This window comes from Pseudomicrostroma glucosiphilum (genome assembly GCF_003144135.1).
Source record: "Pseudomicrostroma glucosiphilum strain MCA 4718 unplaced genomic scaffold BCV69scaffold_12, whole genome shotgun sequence".
NCBI lineage: Eukaryota > Fungi > Basidiomycota > Exobasidiomycetes > Microstromatales > Microstromataceae > Microstroma > Microstroma glucosiphilum.
The window spans coordinates 163,714-183,187 of NW_020289924.1; the positions used below are offsets into that span (position 1 = coordinate 163,714).

Here is a 19,474-nt window from a genome sequence, read left to right on the forward strand (position 1 = left end):
TGGTGTGTGCCATTGTATTGAAATTTTTGTCCATGTCTCAGTCTGGCTGCAGGGATCTTCCATTTCATCCTGTAATGCAGCGAGCGCCTTTACGGAGTGTCGTTGGCTTCTTCCGCGACCAGGCTCTACGCGGTGGAATTGATGAGCGGGTGCGTGCTTCTTGCAGAGGATCAATCTCGCCGAATCACTCTCCAGGTGGCCCCGCCCAGCCCCCTCGGATGGCCCTCGCCACAAATGAGCGTGGGCTTGCATGGATGGCCGTACTGATCCAGTGGCTGGGGCTGGCAGGTTGCCCGGCGGCCCAGGTGAGGGAGCGCAGTGCACTGCTGCCACCCAGGCGCGGAGATTCGTGGGCGGAAGGTGGTGGGCGATGTGGCCGTGGTGGCTGCAGTGCGTCTGCTGTCGGCGTGCCCTGCCTGTCCGCTTCTTCCCCGACAGCCAGACCAACCAACAGTGGACTGTGGGCGCACGCCTGGCCTCCCCTCGTGCTCCTGCTACCCGTGTGTGTCTCTGTTTGACTTCCCGATGGCCCCATCTTCCCACCTTTGCCAACCTACCTTCCGATCATCCTCCGTCCCCCACCCCTCTTCTCTTCTCTCCACCTTTCCATACCTACGCCTCAAAGGCACCTGCCACACGCCCTTCTTTGCTCCCTAGACCTTTACCTTGTCGCCTACATCACTCGTCACAGGTGAGTATCCCGGAATGCTCAACGCGGCAAGAAATTGGGGCACAACCGACAGGTGATCAGCCAGTGGGGATTAGACTCTGGGGGGAGACAGTCGCACATGAGCCCTCTGCTATACCTGCAAGACAATGGGCGTGGGAGTTGCGAGGCCTTGGAAGCAAATTGCTCGGCTTCCGTACTTGGCCAGGCCGACGCATTCCACAGCATATAAGCTCTTCTTGCAGCCAGTCCTGCCTCCCTCCTTGATGCCCTACTGCACCGCTTCACCCTCCTCCCATTACGAGCTCAGAACTGATCAGATCACCCCTCCTACATTCTTTCACCAGATATGGCATCCTCTCTCTCAACGCCTGGCTCCGCCCAGATCAAGGCTAACCCTCGTACCCGAGGAGCCTCCCACATCGACTTCAAGTCGGCCACCACTGGAGTTGCTGCAAAGGCAATGAGGAACGAGCTCAACAAGATGGTCGCCGAAATTGAAGACCCCATCGCAAGGAAGGTGAGTCTGAGGTCACGTCTGTGGAGAGGTGATGCCGCAAACCGTTTTTGCTGCGAGACTAATGCTCTGCTCTCCCTTCCTGCTGCCCGCCCACCTCATAGGCATTTGATGCCGAGATGAGCTCTTTCTTCGGTCTCTTCAATCGATACCTCTCGGAAAAGGCAAAGGGCGAGAGGCTGTGAGTAATCAGCATTGCAAGAGTGGTGCAAGCCTCCCAGAGCATCTAATCTCACTCCTCCTCATGCGCTTCCTCTCCCATGCAGTGACTGGGACAAGGTCAAGTCCCCCTCTGCCGAGCAGGTCACTCCTTACGCTCAGCTGCAGAACGCAAAGGACCCTTCCATCCTGAACAAGCTTGCTGTGCTGAAGCTCAACGGTGGTCTGGGTACCACCATGGGCTGCACTGGACCCAAGTCGGTCATTGAAGTCCGCGACGGTATGACCTTCCTGGACCTGTCGGTGCGCCAAATCGAGCACCTCAACTCGTCCCACAATGTCAACGTCCCCTTTATCCTCATGAACTCCTTCAACACCGACGACGACACAGCTCGTGTCATCCAGAAGTATGCCAACCACAACATCGAGATCCTCACCTTCAACCAGTCGAGGTATCCCCGTGTGAGCAAGGAGTCTCTCCTCCCCTGCCCTCGCAGCGCTACCAGCGACAAGGCTCTCTGGTACCCTCCTGGACACGGAGACTTGTTTGACGCCATGCACAACTCTGGTCTCTTGGACCGACTGATTGCTGCCGGAAAGGAGTACATCTTCGTATCCAACGTTGACAACCTGGGCGCCACTGTCGACCTGAACATCTTCCAGCACATGATCGACTCGCAAGCCGAGTTCATCTCCGAGGTCACTGACAAGACCAAGGCGGATGTCAAGGGTGGAACACTGATCGACTACGAGGGTACGATTCGTCTGCTGGAAGTGGCCCAGGTGCCAAAGGAGCACATCGAGGACTTCAAGAGCATCAAGAAGTTCCAGATCTTCAACTGCAACTCCCTCTGGATCAACCTCAAGGCCATCAAGCGGGTCATTTCCAATGACGAGCTCGACCTGGAGATCATTGTCAACAACAAGGAGCTCGGATCAGGCGAGGCCGTCATCCAGCTGGAGACTGCCTGTGCTGCTGCCATCAAGCACTTCCGTGGTGCCAAGGGTGTGAATGTGCCCCGATCCCGTTTCCTGCCGGTCAAGGCATGCTCGGATCTGCTCTTGATCCAGTCGGATCTGTACCACCTGCAGCACGGCTCCCTGATGATGTCCGAGAAGCGTCTGTTTGGCCAGACGCCCGTGGTGAAGTTGGGAGACACATTCAAGAAGGTGTCAAACTACCAGAGGAGATTCAAGTCCATCCCCATCATCATTGAGCTGGATCACCTCACCGTGAGCGGAGACGTCGTCTTTGGTCGGGGTGTGCAGCTGAGGGGTACAGTGATCATCGTGGCCAATGAGGGGTCGCATATCACCATTCCCGACGGATCCATCCTGGAGAACAAGCTCATCAGCGGTAACCTCTCCGTCATTGAGCACTAAGAGTGCTGCCCTGCAAATGTAGCGGCACTCTAGACGTATCTTGGCTGCCAACTGAAGGTGGTTATCGAAGGCCACCGCGGTCGAGCTAGTTGGGGAAATGGGTCTGGTGGTAGCTAGCTGCTCAGTCGTGGGTCAGGTGTGATTACCTCTTGCATGCCCCTCATCTGAAGCGCCAAGGGCCGCCCTGGCGTTTGTACATTCTGGGTTTGCCTATCCTTTCTGTCTTTGCGCTTGTTCGCGTCTCTGTCTGTCTTTTCTTACTTTCGCATACACACATTCTCTTCTCTATGAAAGATTCAAGCATATGCCCGTCGTTGGCCTTGAAGTCGTGAGTGAGGAGACGTGCCTCTTTTGCCCGGATGATCTGTCCGCCCCGCGTCTCTTTTCCGCCCGTCTCCCTCGTGGCGTGTGAGGCGGATGCACAATTCGGGGCAATGAGCCAAGAGATCTGCCTCCTTTCCGTCTGTCAGGGCAACCATCTCCACAGCCTGCTCCTCTCTCCATCTAGTCTATCTTACGCTACACTACTCGACTCGACTCGACCGCTACGCTACACGTCACTACATTACTCCACTGACCCGCTGCTTCCGTATTCATCGGCTATCGGCTATCGGCTGTCGGTCATCGGTCATCGGTCCGGGCCCCTGCATCACAAAGACGCAAAGAAAGAGACAAGACCAGACGACATCCGACGCGGTCAGCCGGCGAGATGTCCCCAGCCCGAGGAAAGAGGTAGCCTTTCTCTCTCTCTTTCTCTTTCTCTCTCGCAGCAAAAGGCTCCATACGGACACTAGCTGGATTTTCCACCGACTGGCTCTGAATATGCGTGATCCGCGCTCTGGATCGGTCTCGCGCTCGCCCTCATCACCAGGCTCAGCAGGGGAAGAGAAGCAGGACGAGGAGGTGTCTGTGAGAAGTCTCAAGCCTGAGCCCATTGCAAAAGCTGGGACGGAGCCTGACAGATGGAGCATATGGACTGCTACTTCTACGCTGCATAATGAGGAGACGGACGGACGCAGTCAAGCTCGGCAGGATGGAGAGGAGGAGGACGAGGACGAGGACGAGGAAGACGCGATTCTGGATGCAATCCTCGCATCCTCCTCTCTCGCCCTCCAATCTGCTCAAGAAGCACTACAAAGAACTCTCTCTGATCGGAAACAGCTGGCACAATTTAGAGTGGATGAGAATGCCTCGGAGCTACTCATGGGCAAGAGGGAAGTGGAGCTGCTGACGCAGCTAGAGGCCAATCGGCAGATGACCGAGTACGTAGAGCAGCGCACCTGCGAGTTGCAGACCCTACTGAAGGGTTCGACATTAGCGTCTTTCCCCCGGGGACCAAGGCGCAACCCCTCCTGTTCAACCTCGACGGGAGGTTGGAAGCTAGGTACTGCAACAGGAGATCCGACGGTGGAAGCAGCTGCGCAACTGAGTAGCAGCAGCCTCGAGGGCGGCGTCAAGGGCATCGTCGAGGCACCTCAGGACCAGGGAGTGACGATGGGCAAGTCTGCTGCGAGGAGGTTGGAGAAGATGCTAGGACAACACAAGGTCAGGAGCAACGGAGGAGGTAGCGATGCAGGCGCAGGATCAAGTGGGAGCGATCGCCCGAGCCTGGGAGGAAGGAGGGACGCACAAAGCATGCTCGCCTCTTTGTCCGCTGTGTCGTCCACTGCATCGCCTCAACGGTCGACTTCGACTTCGACTGCTGCGGAAGGGCCGAGAAGACCATCGAGCGCAGCAAGCCCCTTTGGCTTTCCTTCAACTCCCTACTCTCCTCAACGGGCAGGGAGCTCCAGCCATCTCTCGGTGCGGAGCAGCAGTGGCGTCTCCACTATCACGGCCGCATCGTTCCAGACAGCCAGGTCTGCCTCCTCTCCAGCGTTACCCGACGTATCTGGCGAGCAGATGGAGGAGCTCCTGGATGACGAAGACTCCTCAAGGGCTCGTGCGCTCGATGCGCCAGATTCGCCAAGTCCCTCCAGCTCGACCTCTCCATCCTCGCCTGGGCCTTCACGGCGTTCGTCGTACTCTGCAGAAGTTCCAACGATGGGCACGCGCACATCATCGAGGAGCAGCTCGCCAACGTCCACGCTGCTGAGCAGGCGACAGCAATTGCATCGCAGTCATCCCTCAGCTCCCGCAGTCGTCTCTACACGCAGCTCAACCAGCGCCACATCTTCATCTTCACTCTGGTCACCAGGGCTATCCACTGCCTATTCCCCGAGTATCACATCCCCCTCTTACATGGAAGCGCCGATGGCCAGCACATCTGTCTCAACCTCGGGCATCATACCGCAAAGACGTCCAAGCCCTTCACAGAGGCGAACTGTTTCGGCTTCGGGACCTTTTGCCTTCTCCTATACAGGCCCGGGCGGGCGGATCGCTCGAGCAAGTGCAGTCCCTAGCTTGTCGCCTGCGACTGCATCCTCGCCCTCGCCCTCGTCGAGAGCTGTCCTTTCGTCTCAACCACCTTCCGACGGGACGATGGCCTTGGCAACGAAGAGCACTATGGATAACGAACCTGTCGTCGACTCAACAGACGCAGTTGCAGTTGGAAAGTCTGCTCGAGGTTGGGGCTTGGGAAGCTGGATTACCTTTGGCGGCACTTCAGCGCCTCCCCAGGCGCAGGTCGATCCCAGAGAAGAGGAGGCGAGGGAGAGGGAGACTGTAACTTGAGCAGATGGAAGCGATCTCACTGTCGGTCGCTCGCTCCCTCGCTACTGCCGACGGTCTTGCCCGGCCTCGGGGAATCTTACTGGATGCTGTCTTATGTACCTCATTAATCTCCTTCACCAATTACTCATTACCCGTCCCCCATACCCCATACCCGTATCCAATACCCAAGTATACCCATTGTCAACTATATCACTTCGAACCAATACCCAATACCCAATGTATCCTTTCTCATTTCCAGCTTCCTCAACCATGGATGTGGACATGGACATGGACGTGTCAGACAAGGTACGTGAGACTGGTTGCCAGGAGGAGGAGGATGCAGTGAGGCCGCGTGTGAGACAGGACAGGCCTGAAGAGACTTTGCCCGATGCGACATCTGGTGTCAGGGGTAAAGTGATGGATTGCCATTGTACAAGTAGTGTCATTGAAGGTTCCTCGTTCCACTCTGCATTTGTAACCACTTCCAAAGTCCCTCTGTAGCTCATCCAACTTGATAAGACCAAGCCAATACAAGCGAGCGAGGCAGCCCCCTTCCTTCCCCCTTTACATCCCATCCCATCTCATCTCTCCCCCTGCCAAAATTTCCTCTCCTCTTCACTCGCATCAACAGGTAAGCGGAAGAGGGTGCATCGCGATTTAAATGCTTGCAGGGATCGATTGCGGATAATACTGTCGATGCTGAGCTCGTTGTGCAGTTGACGACGCTTTTGCAGAGAGAAGGAGGACGAAGAGACATTCAGGGAGTCAGTCAATTGAGGCAGAGGAGACAAGGAGATGCCAGGATCACTCACTAGTGCTGCATCGGACTGCTCGGCCCTCGAGCCTCGATCGTCCCATCCCGGAAAGGCCGATGGCGCTTCGTTCATTCTCGAAGCGGCAGAAGTGGGAGGTCTGCTCGCCTGATAGTCTGCATCTAGCTCTCGGTCGTCCCTGCCTGCCTTTCCGAAGATGCTCGACCCTCCAATCTGTTTCGGTGAAGAGGACGAGGTGGAAGTACCACTTCCGCCAGCGCCTTTGTCCACAACGTCGATGCAGTATCGAATCACGTCCTGCCGTCCCTTCCAGTACCCCGTGAGCTCCTTCCAGAAGGCTCCACAGGCCTCGTCCGAGGCGACGTAGGTCGTCGTGCCTAGATCAGCAGCTGAGCTCGAGGAGAAGCGAGTTCCTGCTCCGAGCGAGCTCGACCCTGAGCTAGAGAGGGGGTTGGAGGATGAGGAACCCTGATTGGGAGAGGAGGAGGAGGAGGAAGAGAAGGTGGTGGGGGAGTAGAGGAGAGACGGGGAGTGCGTTTGACCAGAAGAGCGCGATTTGGCTATTGTCCGGTTGAGACGGGTGGTGACTCCATCGTCTAGTAGTCGATACTGCCTCATCAGTTCTAGCAGAGCATACGAGCCAAGCGAACGAAGCAAGAAGTCAGCACTACACACAGACGCGAGAAGGCTGTCTCATCGCCTTTGAATTCCTGCCAAGCTCACCTCTGAAAGCCCCGAGATCATAGCACACGCCAACTCCCAGATCTCTCACTTGCGAAGGCGTCTCCGGTGGCGGTGGTGGTCCTTTGCTCAGCGAAGTCGTGACAGAAGAGGAGGCGGTCAAGGAGGCACTGCCGCCCGAGGGCATACGGGGCGAGTACCAAGACATTGTGGTGGCGGGTGGGGAAGAGAAGTGCAGCGTCACCGGCTAGATTCAGCAGCGTCGAGCAGGAGCGGTAAGTCTAATAGGACCGAGCGATGCTGGCTGAAGATCAAATCTCAGCAGTGAGTGCGACTACAGTGGCGGGTATTGTAAGGGTCGAGAGCGGGGTAGGAAGAATTGGAGGCATAGGCCGTGCTTCCGTGACCAATGAGGTTGATTTTGCTGACTAAGCATCTCAAAGGTCGCGAAGAGTGGGCAAGGTGGAGAACCTTCACTGTGAGGTCTGCATTGCTGAGGGACATCTGATGACAGCGGAGGCCCCTTCTAGGCTCTTCTGTACTCTTTGAGCACATCTTCGTCCCAGCTGACAAAGGCGCCTTCCCTGCCAATACCCTTTCCTTCCTTCGTCTTAGGCTCATCCAGCCCTCCCTTTGTTACGAGTGCAGCAAGGACATGGCTTGGATCCTCTGCCTTGACCAACTCTCCCTTGGCATGCATGCTTGTGAACTTCTCGACAGCAGCATCGTCCATACCCATGCTGGTGCCGTGGTCGCGGATCTGCGCCTGCATCTCCGTATCCACCACACCGGGTCGGATAGAAAAGACAGCCACTTTGCCCTTCTCCTCATTGGCCACTGTGCGAGCCAGGGCGTTCAGCCCAGCTTTGGAGGCATTGTAAGGCCCCCAAGCTGCGTAGTTGCCCATAGCCGCACCGGAAGAGACAAAGACTACTCGTCCGAGGCCGGTAGGCGAGGAGCGGAGCGGTGGCAGGGCATAGTGGAGAGTGGTGAAGAGAGAAGAGAGGTTGATGGCAATCTGGTTGGCAAAGGACGAAGGCTAGCAAGACGTAAAGAGGGACGGACATTGGTGAATACAGGTCCATTGGTGGGGCAGGGCGTTATTTGGCCAAGGGTGCCACTGCTGTCACTGCTCACCTTTCCGCCTGCTACGGTGCCGAACTCGATGACTCCAGCATTGAGGATCAGTCCGTCCAACCTTCCCCACTTGTCGACGGCCGTCCTGACCAGCCTATCGTGGACACTCTCGTCGAGTACATCTCCCTGAACGCACTCCAGCTGGTCTTTGTGATTCTTTTGCAGACTGGAAAGTCCTTCGGGAAGAGAGCGGGAGAGGGTCACTACGTTGCACTTTGGCACCGAAGGACTGGAGAGGGCTGAAGAGTTGAGAAGGTATTGTACTGTGCTGAGCCCGATGCCGCGAGATGCGCCAGTGACGATGATGACTGGGAGAGACGAAGGAGACATGGTGATGGGTGGGTGTGATGTCTACGAATGATTAGGTGGGTGAATTGCGGAAGCGGTGAGAAGGTGATTGCCTCAAAGCGACGGGAAGAGCCATCTGGCCATGTGGAGCTGTCCTGGCGCGGGAATTGCCGTCTGGACCCTGATTGTCTGTGCGAGAAGACGGACGACGAACGACACAACGGCAAGACACCGACGCGGGGGCCACTGACCATTGTCCTGCCTCCCTCGACCTCGCTCCTATTGTCGTCTGTCGCTTTCGTTTGCTCCTCGTCCTCGCATGATCTTCATCTAGTCCCTGTTCTAAGGCCCCAGGAACGATCAACAAAAATGAGGTGTGTGGGTATGCCTCGACTGCAGCATACACCGAGACAATATCTGACGCTCCTCACCCTCTCCCCTACTCGCGCAATACATTGCGATCATCAGCTCTCACACAACATTCGCTCCCATTAATCAGATTCACCAATGCCTTCACGCCTACCATGTACCATCGCATGATCGAATACAGGTGGTAGAGGCATTCCACTATTGCGCCCATACCAATCCTGAGATGCACCAGGTAGGTACAGGCAGACTATCTGCAGCTGCTGTGACGCTGCGAGCCACTTCAGTCTGACATCTGTGATCCATCGACCAGTGCATCATCTATGACTCAGATCAGCCGGGAGCCAGGCTGATCGGCATAGAGTACGTCATTTCGGAGCGGCTCTTCGAGACTCTACCCATGGAAGAACGTCACTTCTGGCATTCTCACAAGCACGAGGTAGCCTCGGGCTTGCTTTGCGCAATAGCCGTCGCCTCGCCCGCTGGAGCAGCCGCCAAGCTGGCCTCCAATTACGTGCCTGGAGTGGCTGCAGGAATGCCCGATGAGGTGGAAAAGGGTCCGCTGAGTGAGCTGTACAAGACATACGGCAAGACAATGTGAGCTGCAAGGCGGAGGTGGATGGCGACCTTAAGTGTGCGGAGCATTCTCTGAGCCTTCTTCTGGTCCCCCTCCTACCTCTATCAGTCACACCTGGCATCCACTAGACCAGAAGCTCCCCCTCGGTCCCCCAGTTCTAATGACCTCAACCACCGCTGCCCACCCAGGTCCCCGCGGGGACAAGGATCTCCTAGCTCAGCGCAAGGAGAAGATGGGCATCGACACTGAGGCAAAGGAGGAGTTCCGCAAGACATACCTTGACCCGGACTACAAGGTCGTAGAGGGTGCGGATCATTGGGAGACGAGTGGAGAGGCCAAGTTCATCGAAATTGGCCGCAGACCATACAAGATGGAGGGAGGCGAGATGAGCAAGCCTGCCGATGGAAATGGGGCGGGCGCAACCTGATTGGGGAGAAAGGCAGGGTGAAAGCTCCTCGCGAGATCAAAGGCCGTGGATCTGACTCGACAGACTCATGTCGTCTTCGAGCGGTCCCTCGCCTCCATCAAACTACCACAAGTGGTGACAGCTCGTCCAGCACGTACAAATACCATCTGTCACTCCTTCACCACAAAGTGCTCTCGGTTTCACATGATCGAAAATAGCTAAATCTGATGCCCGAGGAAGATTGGCATTGCTCGACCCTCTACACCAGCTTAGCCGACAATTCTGGTAGCTCGTTCTGGAAGCGGAGCAAGAAGTCGAAGAAGGAGGAACATCAGTACCTCTGTAGCACTCCAACTTTGACGGAAGCAAACTCACGCCTGGGATGAAATGCCTTTCCACACCCTTCTTTGTAATGTCGACCATTCGAATCGTGCCTCCCGAAGATCCATCACGGTGCATGGCTAAACTGAGGGCGTTCTTGACAAACTCGATCGTCTGTTCCCGACCCCACCCAGGCCTCCAGGTGGAGTCGCAGAAACCGTAGATGTATGTCGAGCCGGAACCTGCCATAGGAGAAAGCGGGGAGGGGCATCATCGATGTCAGCGAAGAGTTGTTCTGGCGCCTCACTCTGACACTATGTTGACTCACCTCCGATAGCCCATGGCTGCTGGAATGTTCCTCCGCCCAGTGGCACATTGTAGACACTCCCACCCTTCTTGTCATCCCATCCCGCCACGATGATTCCTGCGCTCAGCTTGTCCTTGTTGGCATACACCACCTGCTGGAATAGCGCCGCAGCGGTTGCCACGGGAACGAGGTGGTTCTCTTCTACAGAATACATTTCCAGATAGTAGGTGATCATGTCTGCCACTGCCTGAGTGTCTGCCGCTGACCCACTGTACAGTTTCGAGGGGAGGAGAGGGCAGGTGGTCAGCATTTGCCTCGACATGGGTAATGGCAGCGGCAGCAGCTTCTACTCGGCTCACCTTCGACAACAGTAGATGCGATCGGAGATGTGTGTCAACTTGTCTGTCACTCGGTTGGCCTGGTGATTTGAGAGTTGGAGAGAGGAGATCGGACTGGTGAGTACTTCCGCCCTCTTTCGAAGTGACAGCAGGCTGACCGGGCTAGAGGTCGGGAAGACTCACGATATAGCTGCCCATGGTTGTCCTCGAATCTGCTCCCATGATCACTCCTTCATCGTATGCCACTGCCATAATCGATGTCTGTTCAATTCAAAGTCCATAAGCCTCGTTAGTGGTCCGCTCGAGGGGTAGGGGTCTGCCTGCCAGCCAGCCAACTACTCACTCCTAGATCCACCTCTCCCTCCTTGAGTCTATTGAAGTCGACTGCCTGCATCTTGAATTGCTCTCCCTCTTCTTCTTGAAGATACTGAGCGATGGGAAGAGAACGAAGATGGACAATGATACCAGGGAAGGATTGGATACGAGGTGCACTCAAGCGAGCAGCCAAGACGAAGCGTCGTAATTCCACTTGCCCAAAGCACAGACGGACACACAGGCGTGCGCTTCCCCAGGCGCGGGTCCGAAAATCAGACCCTTCGTCTCTCCACTCCTCCCTCCTCTGCTTCCGGTCCGATCTGGTCTCCCTACCCACACTCACGGGAAGGGAGGCGAGGCGAGGCCTGAACAACACCTGGCCAACACCTGGCCTGCATCACCAGCATCACCATCGTCCCCTTCGCCGATCCTCTTTCCTCAAAGCAGACAGACATGTCGCGCTTCACTGCCTTTCTGGCGTACAGCGCAGTTGCCTCGCTCATCTACACCGCCCTCCTGTTCAATCTGCTGCCGCTGCCTGGCGTGTCACGGGAAGTCAAGGAGGACCTGCTGCCTGTGGTGAGTGATCTCAGATGTGCCTCGGCGAGGGCTAGTTTATTGCGAGCTGGAGCGGCAAGAGAGCTGACGAGCTACTTCCTCTCCCGAATATTCTGTTCTGTCCTTCTTTCACAGGTACCCTGGTGGACACTCGTCTCCTTTGGCTCCTATCTCTTGTGGCAGGTAGGTTGGGCCCTGTTCAACTTCAACGACGTACCCGAAGCCTACGAGAGTTTGATGGTGGTGAGTACTTGGAGAGGTGACAGGAAGGACGGCTACATTGACTCAGTGATGGGCATTGCAGTAGCTGACTCGTATGATCGGCTCTCCCCTCGACTTCCGCTGGGCAGGATATCAAGAACGCAAAGGACTTTTTGAGGGAAAGAGGAGTGGATGTAGACTCGTAGCACTGCGCTGCAGCAATGCACAGTATTGTACACTACCAGGGAATGAACGAATCGCAAAGATCACGGCTCTTGACTGGACCAGCGACATGACAGCGACGAAGCCGCACACGTGAGGCTGTGCCCATCTATGCGTGAAGATGGATAGATATACAGTCCAAAGGTGACCTTCATTAATCTACAAGTCTGCTCCTTTGCGGCCCCGTCGAGCTAGACGACGCACAAGGGCTTCGTCCTGCGCCTGCCTGAATATTCTCTTCGCCTCTGACTCCCAATCCCTCTCCCCGAGCTGTCCCCCATCCTCCTCCTCTCTTTCCTCCACTCCTCTCCTTTGTACATGCTCAGCCACCAGACCCTTTCTTCCACCCTTGCCCTCGAACCGCCTCTTCCCTCCCGCACCCCACTTCGTCTTGAGGAAATCTGTCAGGTACTCGTGCAGCTCCCTATACGCCCCACGCGTAGAGATGCCATGCGCAGAGTCGGTGAACATCCTGAACCAGAATCCCCTCACCTTCTGCGCAGTGAGGAGGTCCAGGAGATGCGCTGAATTCTCAAAGTGGACATTCTCGTCACCGCTGCCCTGCGCCAGGAGATAGTGGGCATGCTTGAAACCATCAGTGACGTGCACATCCGACTTTTCGTAGCCTGCCTGGTTGGACTCGAGCGTCTTCATGTAACGCTCGGTGTAGATGGAGTCGTAGAAGGTCCACTTGGTCACCGGAGCCACGGAGATGCCCAGTGTGATCAGCCCCGAGTCTCGCTCGAGGACTTTGTTGGTAAAGTACCCGCCGTAGGACCAGCCCCATAGCCCGAGCCTCTTCTCGTCGACGTATGGCAGCCGCCGAATCTTGTCTGCCGTGGCGAGCAGGTCGTCAATCTCTATACTGCCCAGCTGCTTCGCTACGCCGTCTCTGTAAGCTGCTCCACGGTATCCCGTACCACGTCCGTCGACAATGGCTACGACGTACCCGAGCTCGTTCACCAGAGACTGGTGCCACTCTTGAGGGCTGTAGGTGTGTGTGACCTGCTGCGAGTCGGGCCCACCATAGACGTTCAGGAGGACGGGGTAGCGCGTCTCGCCGCTGGCATCAAAGTCGTATGGACGAATCTCTTTGACCGAGGTGGTGACGCCGTTGGGCAGCGTGACATTATAGTAGACATAATGTGCCTGGGTATACTGAGCGGACGTCTTCACTGCCGCTGCGTTATCTTCGACGATCCAGTCGAAGGAAGCATCGTCCACCCCGATCACTCGAGCGGTGGGGACTCTGGGGCCTGCTTCACGAAGCAGGTAGTAGGCTCCCTTCGGGTCGAAGGTCGCATCGAAGGAGGCCTCTGGATGGGCAGCATTGATGTCTTTGAAGTGGGGTCGAAAGGAGCTCAGAGCACTCTTGCCTTGCTTGATGTCGGGTAGATCGACGGCAAAGATGTGGCGATGGTGAGGCAGAGGGTACGCCGCAGATATGTAGGCCTTGTTGCGCTTGACGTCGGCGTGTAGCAGCTTGTCAGCTTCCCAGGTCCCGAAGGTCAAGAAGATCGGCGCCGATGAAGTTGCGTTGGGGTAGTATGCCAGATGCTTAAATCCTTGGCTGTTCTCGATGAGGTCTAGGTACGCAGTAGACTTCGCCGCGAGATCTTTCACACCAAGCGCTGCGATGTCTTGACCGAACGGAACCCAACTCTTGTCTTTCGCATCAATTCTGCGGACAACAGTCCCCACCATCTCTTGCCCTCCTCCTACCTTTGCGGTATCGAAGACGATGCCACGCAGGTGGTCGCTGCCTCTGTCCGTCTCTCTGATGAAGAGCGAGTCATCATCAAGCCAGGCTACCTCTGTGACGAGCCTGTCTTTCGCATCCTCTGCGGCGAAAAGCGCTTCATCTACCTTCTTCTCATCAGCAATCTCGCTCACAGGCAAGGGAGACTTCAAGTGATATTTGGCCACCTCAATGTTGATACTAGTCGACTGGGCAGTCAAGTCTGCCAATTTCTTCAGATCAAGGAGATGAGCGCTGACGATGGGATTCTTGAAGCCAGGCTTGGGGTACTTGAGCTTGATTGAGTTCAGGTAGGGAGTGGTCGCCCCAGCAGTACTGGGGTCTGGATTGTAAATCGGGAAATCGTATACGGGGACTTCTGTCTCGTCAAAGCGCAGATAGGCGAGCTTAGTCCCTCCTGGGGAGAACCAAAGGGCGTGGTTACTCTCGAATACTTCCTCTTCATACACCCAATCTGTCACGGCGTTGAAGATCGTGGCAGTACCGTCCGATGTGATCCGAGTTGCTTCACCACGATCAGGGTCGAGAGCGACATACAAGTTGTTGTCTTTCACGTATGCTAAGCTGAACGAGGTAGATGGGATCCATGCAGCATGTGCAATCGCTGGAGGCTTCGAAGGACCGTCACCTATCGGCCATGTCCGCTTCTCCTCGACATTGTGGATCCAGACATTGGACTGTCTCGAGTGTCGGTAGACTCGCATCGTGTCGGAAAAGAACATGACGTGCGAAAGGTCCGGGGAGACGACGAAGGTGTCCCATGCGAGCTGTTTGCCGGTCTTGTCCTGCACGTCCTTACCGCGGACAAAGGTGACTTGCCCGCCCCCTGGCGCTACACTGCCCTGGCCGGTCATCTGCAAACGGGCATGCGTCACGTCTTGGAAGATGATGTCCGACGTGGCAGGATCTTTGCGCATAAAGACGCCATCGTCTTTGTCTTCGGCACTCCAGGCCAGATCTATGCTGACAGTATCCAGCGTTCCGTTGAAAATGACATCCATGCTTTTGGGCTTCAGTGTCGTCCACCCCTGGCTTTCCAGCGCCTTCTTGGTCGTTCCTTTGGCGAGTCGTAAGACCTGATCCGCCTCCTCAGGGGTAGCCCATCCGGGTACTGCTTCATTGAAGGCAAATCCGGGCGCCTGGCGGAGGCCATAGTGGCCTTCTGCGTCATCGGAAGAAGCTGCATACTTCCGTGCCGCACTGATGGAGACTTTGTTGTCTGGGAGGAACCCTGAGGGCGGGCTGACGATCACATCTGTCGATGCGGCGATGGGCAAATGTGATGCCGATACCAGCCAGGCGTATAGCGCGACGAGGAGTGGAAGGGCGAGAATCGAGGAGAAGATGATGATGATGAGAGCCTCGTGTTCCCTCAATAAGCGACGCAGCTTGCGCTCTGGCTTCCGTGACGAGAGGGGTATCCGTTGTGATGACTGGCGTTGAGAGATAAGTCAGTAGGGAGCCCTGCCAGTCAGAGGCCGACGCAGACTCACTCTCTGTCTTCTGCGATCAAGCTGCATCAATCCTACCTGCTCCTCCTCCTCTTCCTGTCCGATGAACTCCACGGAATCTCTGAAGCGATAGTTGGACGACGTCACATGGCCGGCGTCATCGCGCTCTTCGTGACCGCGATAGGGCTCTGATGGGTCCTTCTCGTCCAATGTCGCGTCAGAGGCAGTACTGTCCGACTGAAAGGAAGCGCGTACCATGGTCGCAGTACCTTGCTTGAGCGACTGTTCGTCTATGTGCGGTAGACTTGCTACAGAGGGACCACGAGATTGCCGCAATTCGGCAAGGCCACGGATGGAAGCAATGAATGAAGCTGAAGGACGCAGGCACCGCACTTCGACGTCCCTTGGCCCTGATCTCCGCTCTTTCCGTCAGTGCACGGGGCGCTCGATCACTTTTCTTGGCGCAAGCCAGCCGTGCTTCCCGTCGAAGATCCTTCCACTGCTGCACCTCTTCTTCAACTTGACACTCAGGTCTAGCGTCCAGTCCGCATGAACGGTGACCGCGGCGATGGAAGCACGAGCTCTGCATCCTTAATCTTTCTGCCCACCCGCGACTTGCCTCCTCTGCGTCCACTGCCGGCTAGCGAGGTGATCCGAACCTGCCTTGAAAAGTTGGCACGAGCCATTGGTCTAGGTCAGGAACGCGTAGTACGTCTTTCCCTCGAGCATCTCGAAGGGAGCGGCCAATGTCAACCAGTGAACCTCAGCACAAAGGAAGAGGAGGAGCAGGATCACAGCGATGGCTCCGACTCGCCAGCATCTGCAGACACTATCGAGTCTCGCTTCGCCCAGACCTGGCTCACAAGGATCATCTCTTCTTCTTCCTTGAGCGAAGGGACTGATCTGCAGGAAAAGGCAGCAGAGGTACTCGCTGCCTTGTGTGGCAATCCTGGTGAGTGATCTTCCGCTTGATCAATCACTCATTGCCTTCGGTGACTGAAGAACGTCAGGATCTCTCGCCCTCCCAGCTTCCGAACCAGAGCGGACCCGCTTCCACTTTGGTCCTGTGCAAGTGCTGATCCAGGACTCGGCTATCACGTCCGACGCTCTGGGCAATCGGACGTGGGGTGCTGCACCTCTTCTTTCCCAGTTCCTCCTCTATAAGTTCTCCAGCTCTTCACAAGAGACGAGGAGATTGCCGAGGAAGGTGCTAGAGCTTGGAGCGGGCACGGGGCTGGTGGGTTTGGCGCTTACTGCTCTTGCTCATGAGCTGGGGAGGAGCGTACAGGTGGACCTAACGGACTATCATCCTCACGTTCTGGAGAACCTGCGGATCAATGCACTCCTCAATGAGGAAGAGTGGAAGAGCAAAGCAACAGAAGAGTCCGTCGCGGTGAGCATCTCCAGACTCGATTGGCAAGAGGTGCACGACTCCCTCTCCACTCCTGCGTCCTCGCCCGCGAAACAACTTTACTCCTCAACAGCCCAGACCCTTCCCTCTCTCCCCTCCTCTGGAAATTCTCGGCACTCCTCCAGCATTCCCAGCCTCTCCCCCTCGGAGCGTTACGACCTCCTCATCGCCTGCGATTGCGTGTACGACCCCCTCCACCCAAGCTGGATCCGATCCGTTGCGCACCGACACCTCGCACCAGGAGGGGTCCTCTACCTCATCTCGCCGCTCAGAAGGACACACGCGCGGGAAGTGCAGGCAGTCTATGAGGCGTTCCCTCGCAGTCGCCAGTACAAGGGTGACGTGGGGCGCGATGCCACCGAGGTAGGCGAAGGTGAGGAGGAAGAGGAGGAGAGGCTAAGGATCGTATGGGAGCGGGACCAGGTGGGGTACGACAATTTCGGTCCCAAGGGCGGCTTCGATGGTGGAGGCGGAGGAATAGACACAGAGCGGAGAAAGGGACTCAGGACGACCTATCGGCTATGGGAGATCAGGAGGGCACGCTAGGTGGGAGACGATAGGCCGCACTCGGCATTTGCGCTCTGTAATGTAGACTAGACGTACGATGTCCATTGGGTGACCAAGCAACCTTACACTACTTTTTTGAATACATTGAGATTTTTGAGATATGCTACGATGAGTCAAAGAGACGCTAAAGCTTCGACTTGGGCGCCGAGGTCGAGGCGAGATCTGCGACTTTTGTAGCCTTGGGCTCTTTCAGTAGAATCACACTGTGCAGACGGTACGACAAGCCAGGGTTGGTCTCTTGGTCAGCTCTGACTGCTCTCTTCTCAATGCAGCTTCTCTCCCCGCATACTCACTTGACAGTGATATCATCCCTGAACCTCCTCGCATCAGGCGCAGGAATTGCCAGTAGCCCACCCACCCGATTTTGATCCGCCCCACCAAGGGCGTTGCGCACAAGGTGGGTAGCCAGATTAGAGTCTTGGAAGACAAAGTGATTCTCGGCGGATCTGCTCAGCGGATGATGGCCTTGGTGCCGCTGTTGCTGTGCCTTGGGAGGTGGGTTGGACTGCTGTGCTGGTGAGGCTGGAGTGGAGGAGCTGGAGCTGGTGACGGCAGAGGAGACGGCTGCTCCGACGGAAGAGGCAATGGATCCGATGCCGCTCGCAGCTCCACTGATCACCGACGAGGATGCGAGAAAGCGACTCTCAAGCTCTGAAGCTCCAATCGCACCCTTCAACTCGGCGAGATGGCCAGCCACGAGGGTACCAACTTCCTCGTTGCTGAGCATATCCCAAAGTCCATCTGTGGCCATGACGACGAATTTGAGCTGCTTCTCGCCCTGTGCGACCGGAAGACGTCGCCACTCCACTTCAGGTCGAGCAGTCACATAGGGAGGTGTGAGGAGATTCCTGGGTGGTGGCCGCGCAGAAGGATTGCCCGGCGGTAGGAAGGCTTTGTAGAGCCTCTCCTGCGTATTTTTTGTCCACTTGTATCTCGCATCTCCGAACGCCCTCGTCGGCTCGAGGCTGCCCAAGACTCGACCTCTCATGATGACATTGTCAGCTTCTGAGTGTGGATGGTCGCCTTGCATCCTCTTGACCTCTGACAAGTTCCTGCCGGTCTGGTCAATCGACAGCGCCTCCACGGTCCACTTTCCATCCTTCGGGTTGAACCAGCCGGCAATGGCTCTACTGTCGCCCGTGCAAGCGACGTAGATGTCGTTTCGCAGACTGTCGATGTATGTGAAGAGGGCACAACTACCCGACAGGGCAGGTAGCATCAACTCATATGCTGATTTGGGTGTTGCGGTGAGGGGAGACTGAGCTTGCGATGAGCCGGGAGTTGGGAAGATACTGTGCGCTAGAGCGGAGAGGGAATGGCTGCTCTCTGAGCCGCTGCCAGAGGCAGACGTAGTTGCGCCAGCAGCCCTCGAGAGCTCGTACTCCTTCAGCAGCTCTAATGGTGTGTTGCAGATCTCCTTGTCCAGCCCCACGAATGCCTTTGTGATGGCACGGCGAATGATGGCAGGATCTCCGTCCAAGCCTGAAGAGCCAGTGGAATCGCTGCCGTAGCCTAGAGCTCTCCACAGCTTGGAAGGCATGGCACCCTTTGCTTCTGCGATCTTTCCGTACTCCCCAGTCTCTCGGAAGACTTTGTCCAGCTCGAGGGCGACGAAAGCAATCAGTTTCTGGCAGAGACGCAGGGTGAATATGTTGGGATTGTCAGTCTCCCTCCTTGCCGCTGCTCCTGAGACCGACTCTCACACTCACTTGGGAAAGGTACGTCGATGTATGGAACCCCGAGTGACCGTCCATGACGGCAAAGAACGCCAGATCCCCCCTCGCTGGTGTGGCAGAGATCGCGGCAGATGATGATGACGTTTTCTGCCCCGAGCTTCCCTCCACTGCCCCTCTGTTACTATCCACGACAGCTTCTGCTCTTCTATCTTCGATGGGATCATTGCTGCCAACACTGTTGGTGTCATAGCGATACACCAAGCTATGATTACCTGGAATCTCGTCTGCCACCAATATGGACCTCTCCTGATCCTTGAGCTTTCTGTCCGCTTCCGCGGGAGACAGTGCAGTGACAATCTTTTGCATCCTCTCCCCTGTAGGACCTCTGACTGGAATTGCGAATCTGGTCACAGGCTGTTCTGGCAAGGGCGGAATCGTGGCTTCGGCAGGCCTGTTGCGCCTTTGGTACCAATAGTATGCCCCTGCTGCTGCTACGGAACCGGATACGCCGACTACAAGCCACTCTGATCTCCGCTGCTTTTCGTAGGCAGTGGAAGCTGGCGGAGGTTGAGGAGCAGACGAGGTAGGAGGCGACGAAGAGGAAGGAGGCTTGGTAGCGTAGGAGCGTGCGAGCTTCCGCGTCCTTGCAATGGAAGAAGAGGAGGATGCTGATGATGAGGCTGATGCGAGCCGCACAGACGCTGCGAGGCTGCGGTTCGAGGCCACCATGAGCGAGGGGAGT

General features: G+C 56.5%; 10 protein-coding genes across 10 annotated transcripts; 5 read left to right on the forward strand and 5 right to left on the reverse strand.

Annotated features, from left to right (window-relative positions):
• The first annotated feature begins 558 nt into the window (after window positions 1-558).
• On the forward strand, window positions 559-2,903 carry BCV69DRAFT_284319 (UTP--glucose-1-phosphate uridylyltransferase). The gene is made up of 4 exons (XM_025493001.1): window positions 559-691; window positions 1,015-1,187; window positions 1,289-1,365; window positions 1,451-2,903. Exons 2-4 carry the CDS (start codon window positions 1,017-1,019, stop codon window positions 2,724-2,726), a joined length of 1,524 nt encoding a protein of 507 aa, XP_025346321.1. The 5' UTR covers window positions 559-691; window positions 1,015-1,016; the 3' UTR covers window positions 2,727-2,903.
• A 302-nt stretch (window positions 2,904-3,205) lies between these two features.
• On the forward strand, window positions 3,206-5,705 carry BCV69DRAFT_284321 (hypothetical protein). The gene has a single exon (XM_025493002.1). The coding sequence runs from the start codon at window positions 3,549-3,551 to the stop codon at window positions 5,397-5,399; it is 1,851 nt and encodes a 616-aa protein (XP_025346322.1). The 5' UTR covers window positions 3,206-3,548; the 3' UTR covers window positions 5,400-5,705.
• Window positions 5,706-5,959: 254 nt separating this feature from the next.
• Window positions 5,960-7,019, reverse strand: BCV69DRAFT_300497 (hypothetical protein; the record flags this gene model as incomplete). Its single annotated transcript, XM_025494464.1, has 3 exons — window positions 5,960-6,103; window positions 6,191-6,774; window positions 6,875-7,019. The coding sequence occupies 3 exons, from the start codon at window positions 7,017-7,019 to the stop codon at window positions 5,960-5,962; spliced, it is 873 nt and encodes a 290-aa protein (XP_025346323.1).
• Window positions 7,020-7,358: 339 nt separating this feature from the next.
• Window positions 7,359-8,299, reverse strand: BCV69DRAFT_288074 (NAD(P)-binding protein; the record flags this gene model as incomplete). The annotated part of the gene is made up of 2 exons (XM_025493605.1): window positions 7,359-7,871; window positions 7,970-8,299. The coding sequence occupies 2 exons, from the start codon at window positions 8,297-8,299 to the stop codon at window positions 7,359-7,361; spliced, it is 843 nt and encodes a 280-aa protein (XP_025346324.1).
• Window positions 8,300-8,496: 197 nt separating this feature from the next.
• BCV69DRAFT_46283 (DUF1264-domain-containing protein) lies at window positions 8,497-9,678 on the forward strand. Its single transcript, XM_025495301.1, has 4 exons — window positions 8,497-8,631; window positions 8,726-8,858; window positions 8,937-9,220; window positions 9,309-9,678. The coding sequence occupies exons 1-4, from the start codon at window positions 8,627-8,629 to the stop codon at window positions 9,625-9,627; spliced, it is 741 nt and encodes a 246-aa protein (XP_025346325.1). The 5' UTR covers window positions 8,497-8,626; the 3' UTR covers window positions 9,628-9,678.
• Window positions 9,679-9,769: 91 nt separating this feature from the next.
• BCV69DRAFT_284326 (putative PRE3-20S proteasome subunit) lies at window positions 9,770-11,010 on the reverse strand. The gene is made up of 6 exons (XM_025493003.1): window positions 10,916-11,010; window positions 10,756-10,833; window positions 10,594-10,652; window positions 10,256-10,503; window positions 9,982-10,169; window positions 9,770-9,901 (listed from the first exon to the last, which is right to left on the reverse strand). Exons 1-6 carry the CDS (start codon window positions 10,964-10,966, stop codon window positions 9,866-9,868), a joined length of 660 nt encoding a protein of 219 aa, XP_025346326.1. The 5' UTR covers window positions 10,967-11,010; the 3' UTR covers window positions 9,770-9,865.
• A 310-nt stretch (window positions 11,011-11,320) lies between these two features.
• On the forward strand, window positions 11,321-12,051 carry BCV69DRAFT_284327 (dolichol-phosphate mannosyltransferase subunit 3). The gene is made up of 3 exons (XM_025493004.1): window positions 11,321-11,466; window positions 11,581-11,688; window positions 11,796-12,051. Exons 1-3 carry the CDS (start codon window positions 11,341-11,343, stop codon window positions 11,850-11,852), a joined length of 291 nt encoding a protein of 96 aa, XP_025346327.1. The 5' UTR covers window positions 11,321-11,340; the 3' UTR covers window positions 11,853-12,051.
• On the reverse strand, window positions 11,928-15,437 carry BCV69DRAFT_290909 (hypothetical protein). The gene is made up of 2 exons (XM_025493731.1): window positions 15,121-15,437; window positions 11,928-15,060 (listed from the first exon to the last, which is right to left on the reverse strand). The coding sequence occupies exons 1-2, from the start codon at window positions 15,334-15,336 to the stop codon at window positions 12,028-12,030; spliced, it is 3,249 nt and encodes a 1,082-aa protein (XP_025346328.1). The 5' UTR covers window positions 15,337-15,437; the 3' UTR covers window positions 11,928-12,027.
• A 138-nt stretch (window positions 15,438-15,575) lies between these two features.
• Window positions 15,576-17,158, forward strand: BCV69DRAFT_313925 (hypothetical protein). The gene is made up of 2 exons (XM_025495071.1): window positions 15,576-16,030; window positions 16,107-17,158. Exons 1-2 carry the CDS (start codon window positions 15,628-15,630, stop codon window positions 17,033-17,035), a joined length of 1,332 nt encoding a protein of 443 aa, XP_025346329.1. The 5' UTR covers window positions 15,576-15,627; the 3' UTR covers window positions 17,036-17,158.
• Window positions 17,159-17,345: 187 nt separating this feature from the next.
• On the reverse strand, window positions 17,346-19,461 carry BCV69DRAFT_251452 (protein serine/threonine phosphatase 2C; the record flags this gene model as incomplete). The annotated part of the gene is made up of 2 exons (XM_025490433.1): window positions 17,346-18,683; window positions 18,766-19,461. The coding sequence occupies 2 exons, from the start codon at window positions 19,459-19,461 to the stop codon at window positions 17,346-17,348; spliced, it is 2,034 nt and encodes a 677-aa protein (XP_025346330.1).
• Window positions 19,462-19,474: the final 13 nt, after the last annotated feature.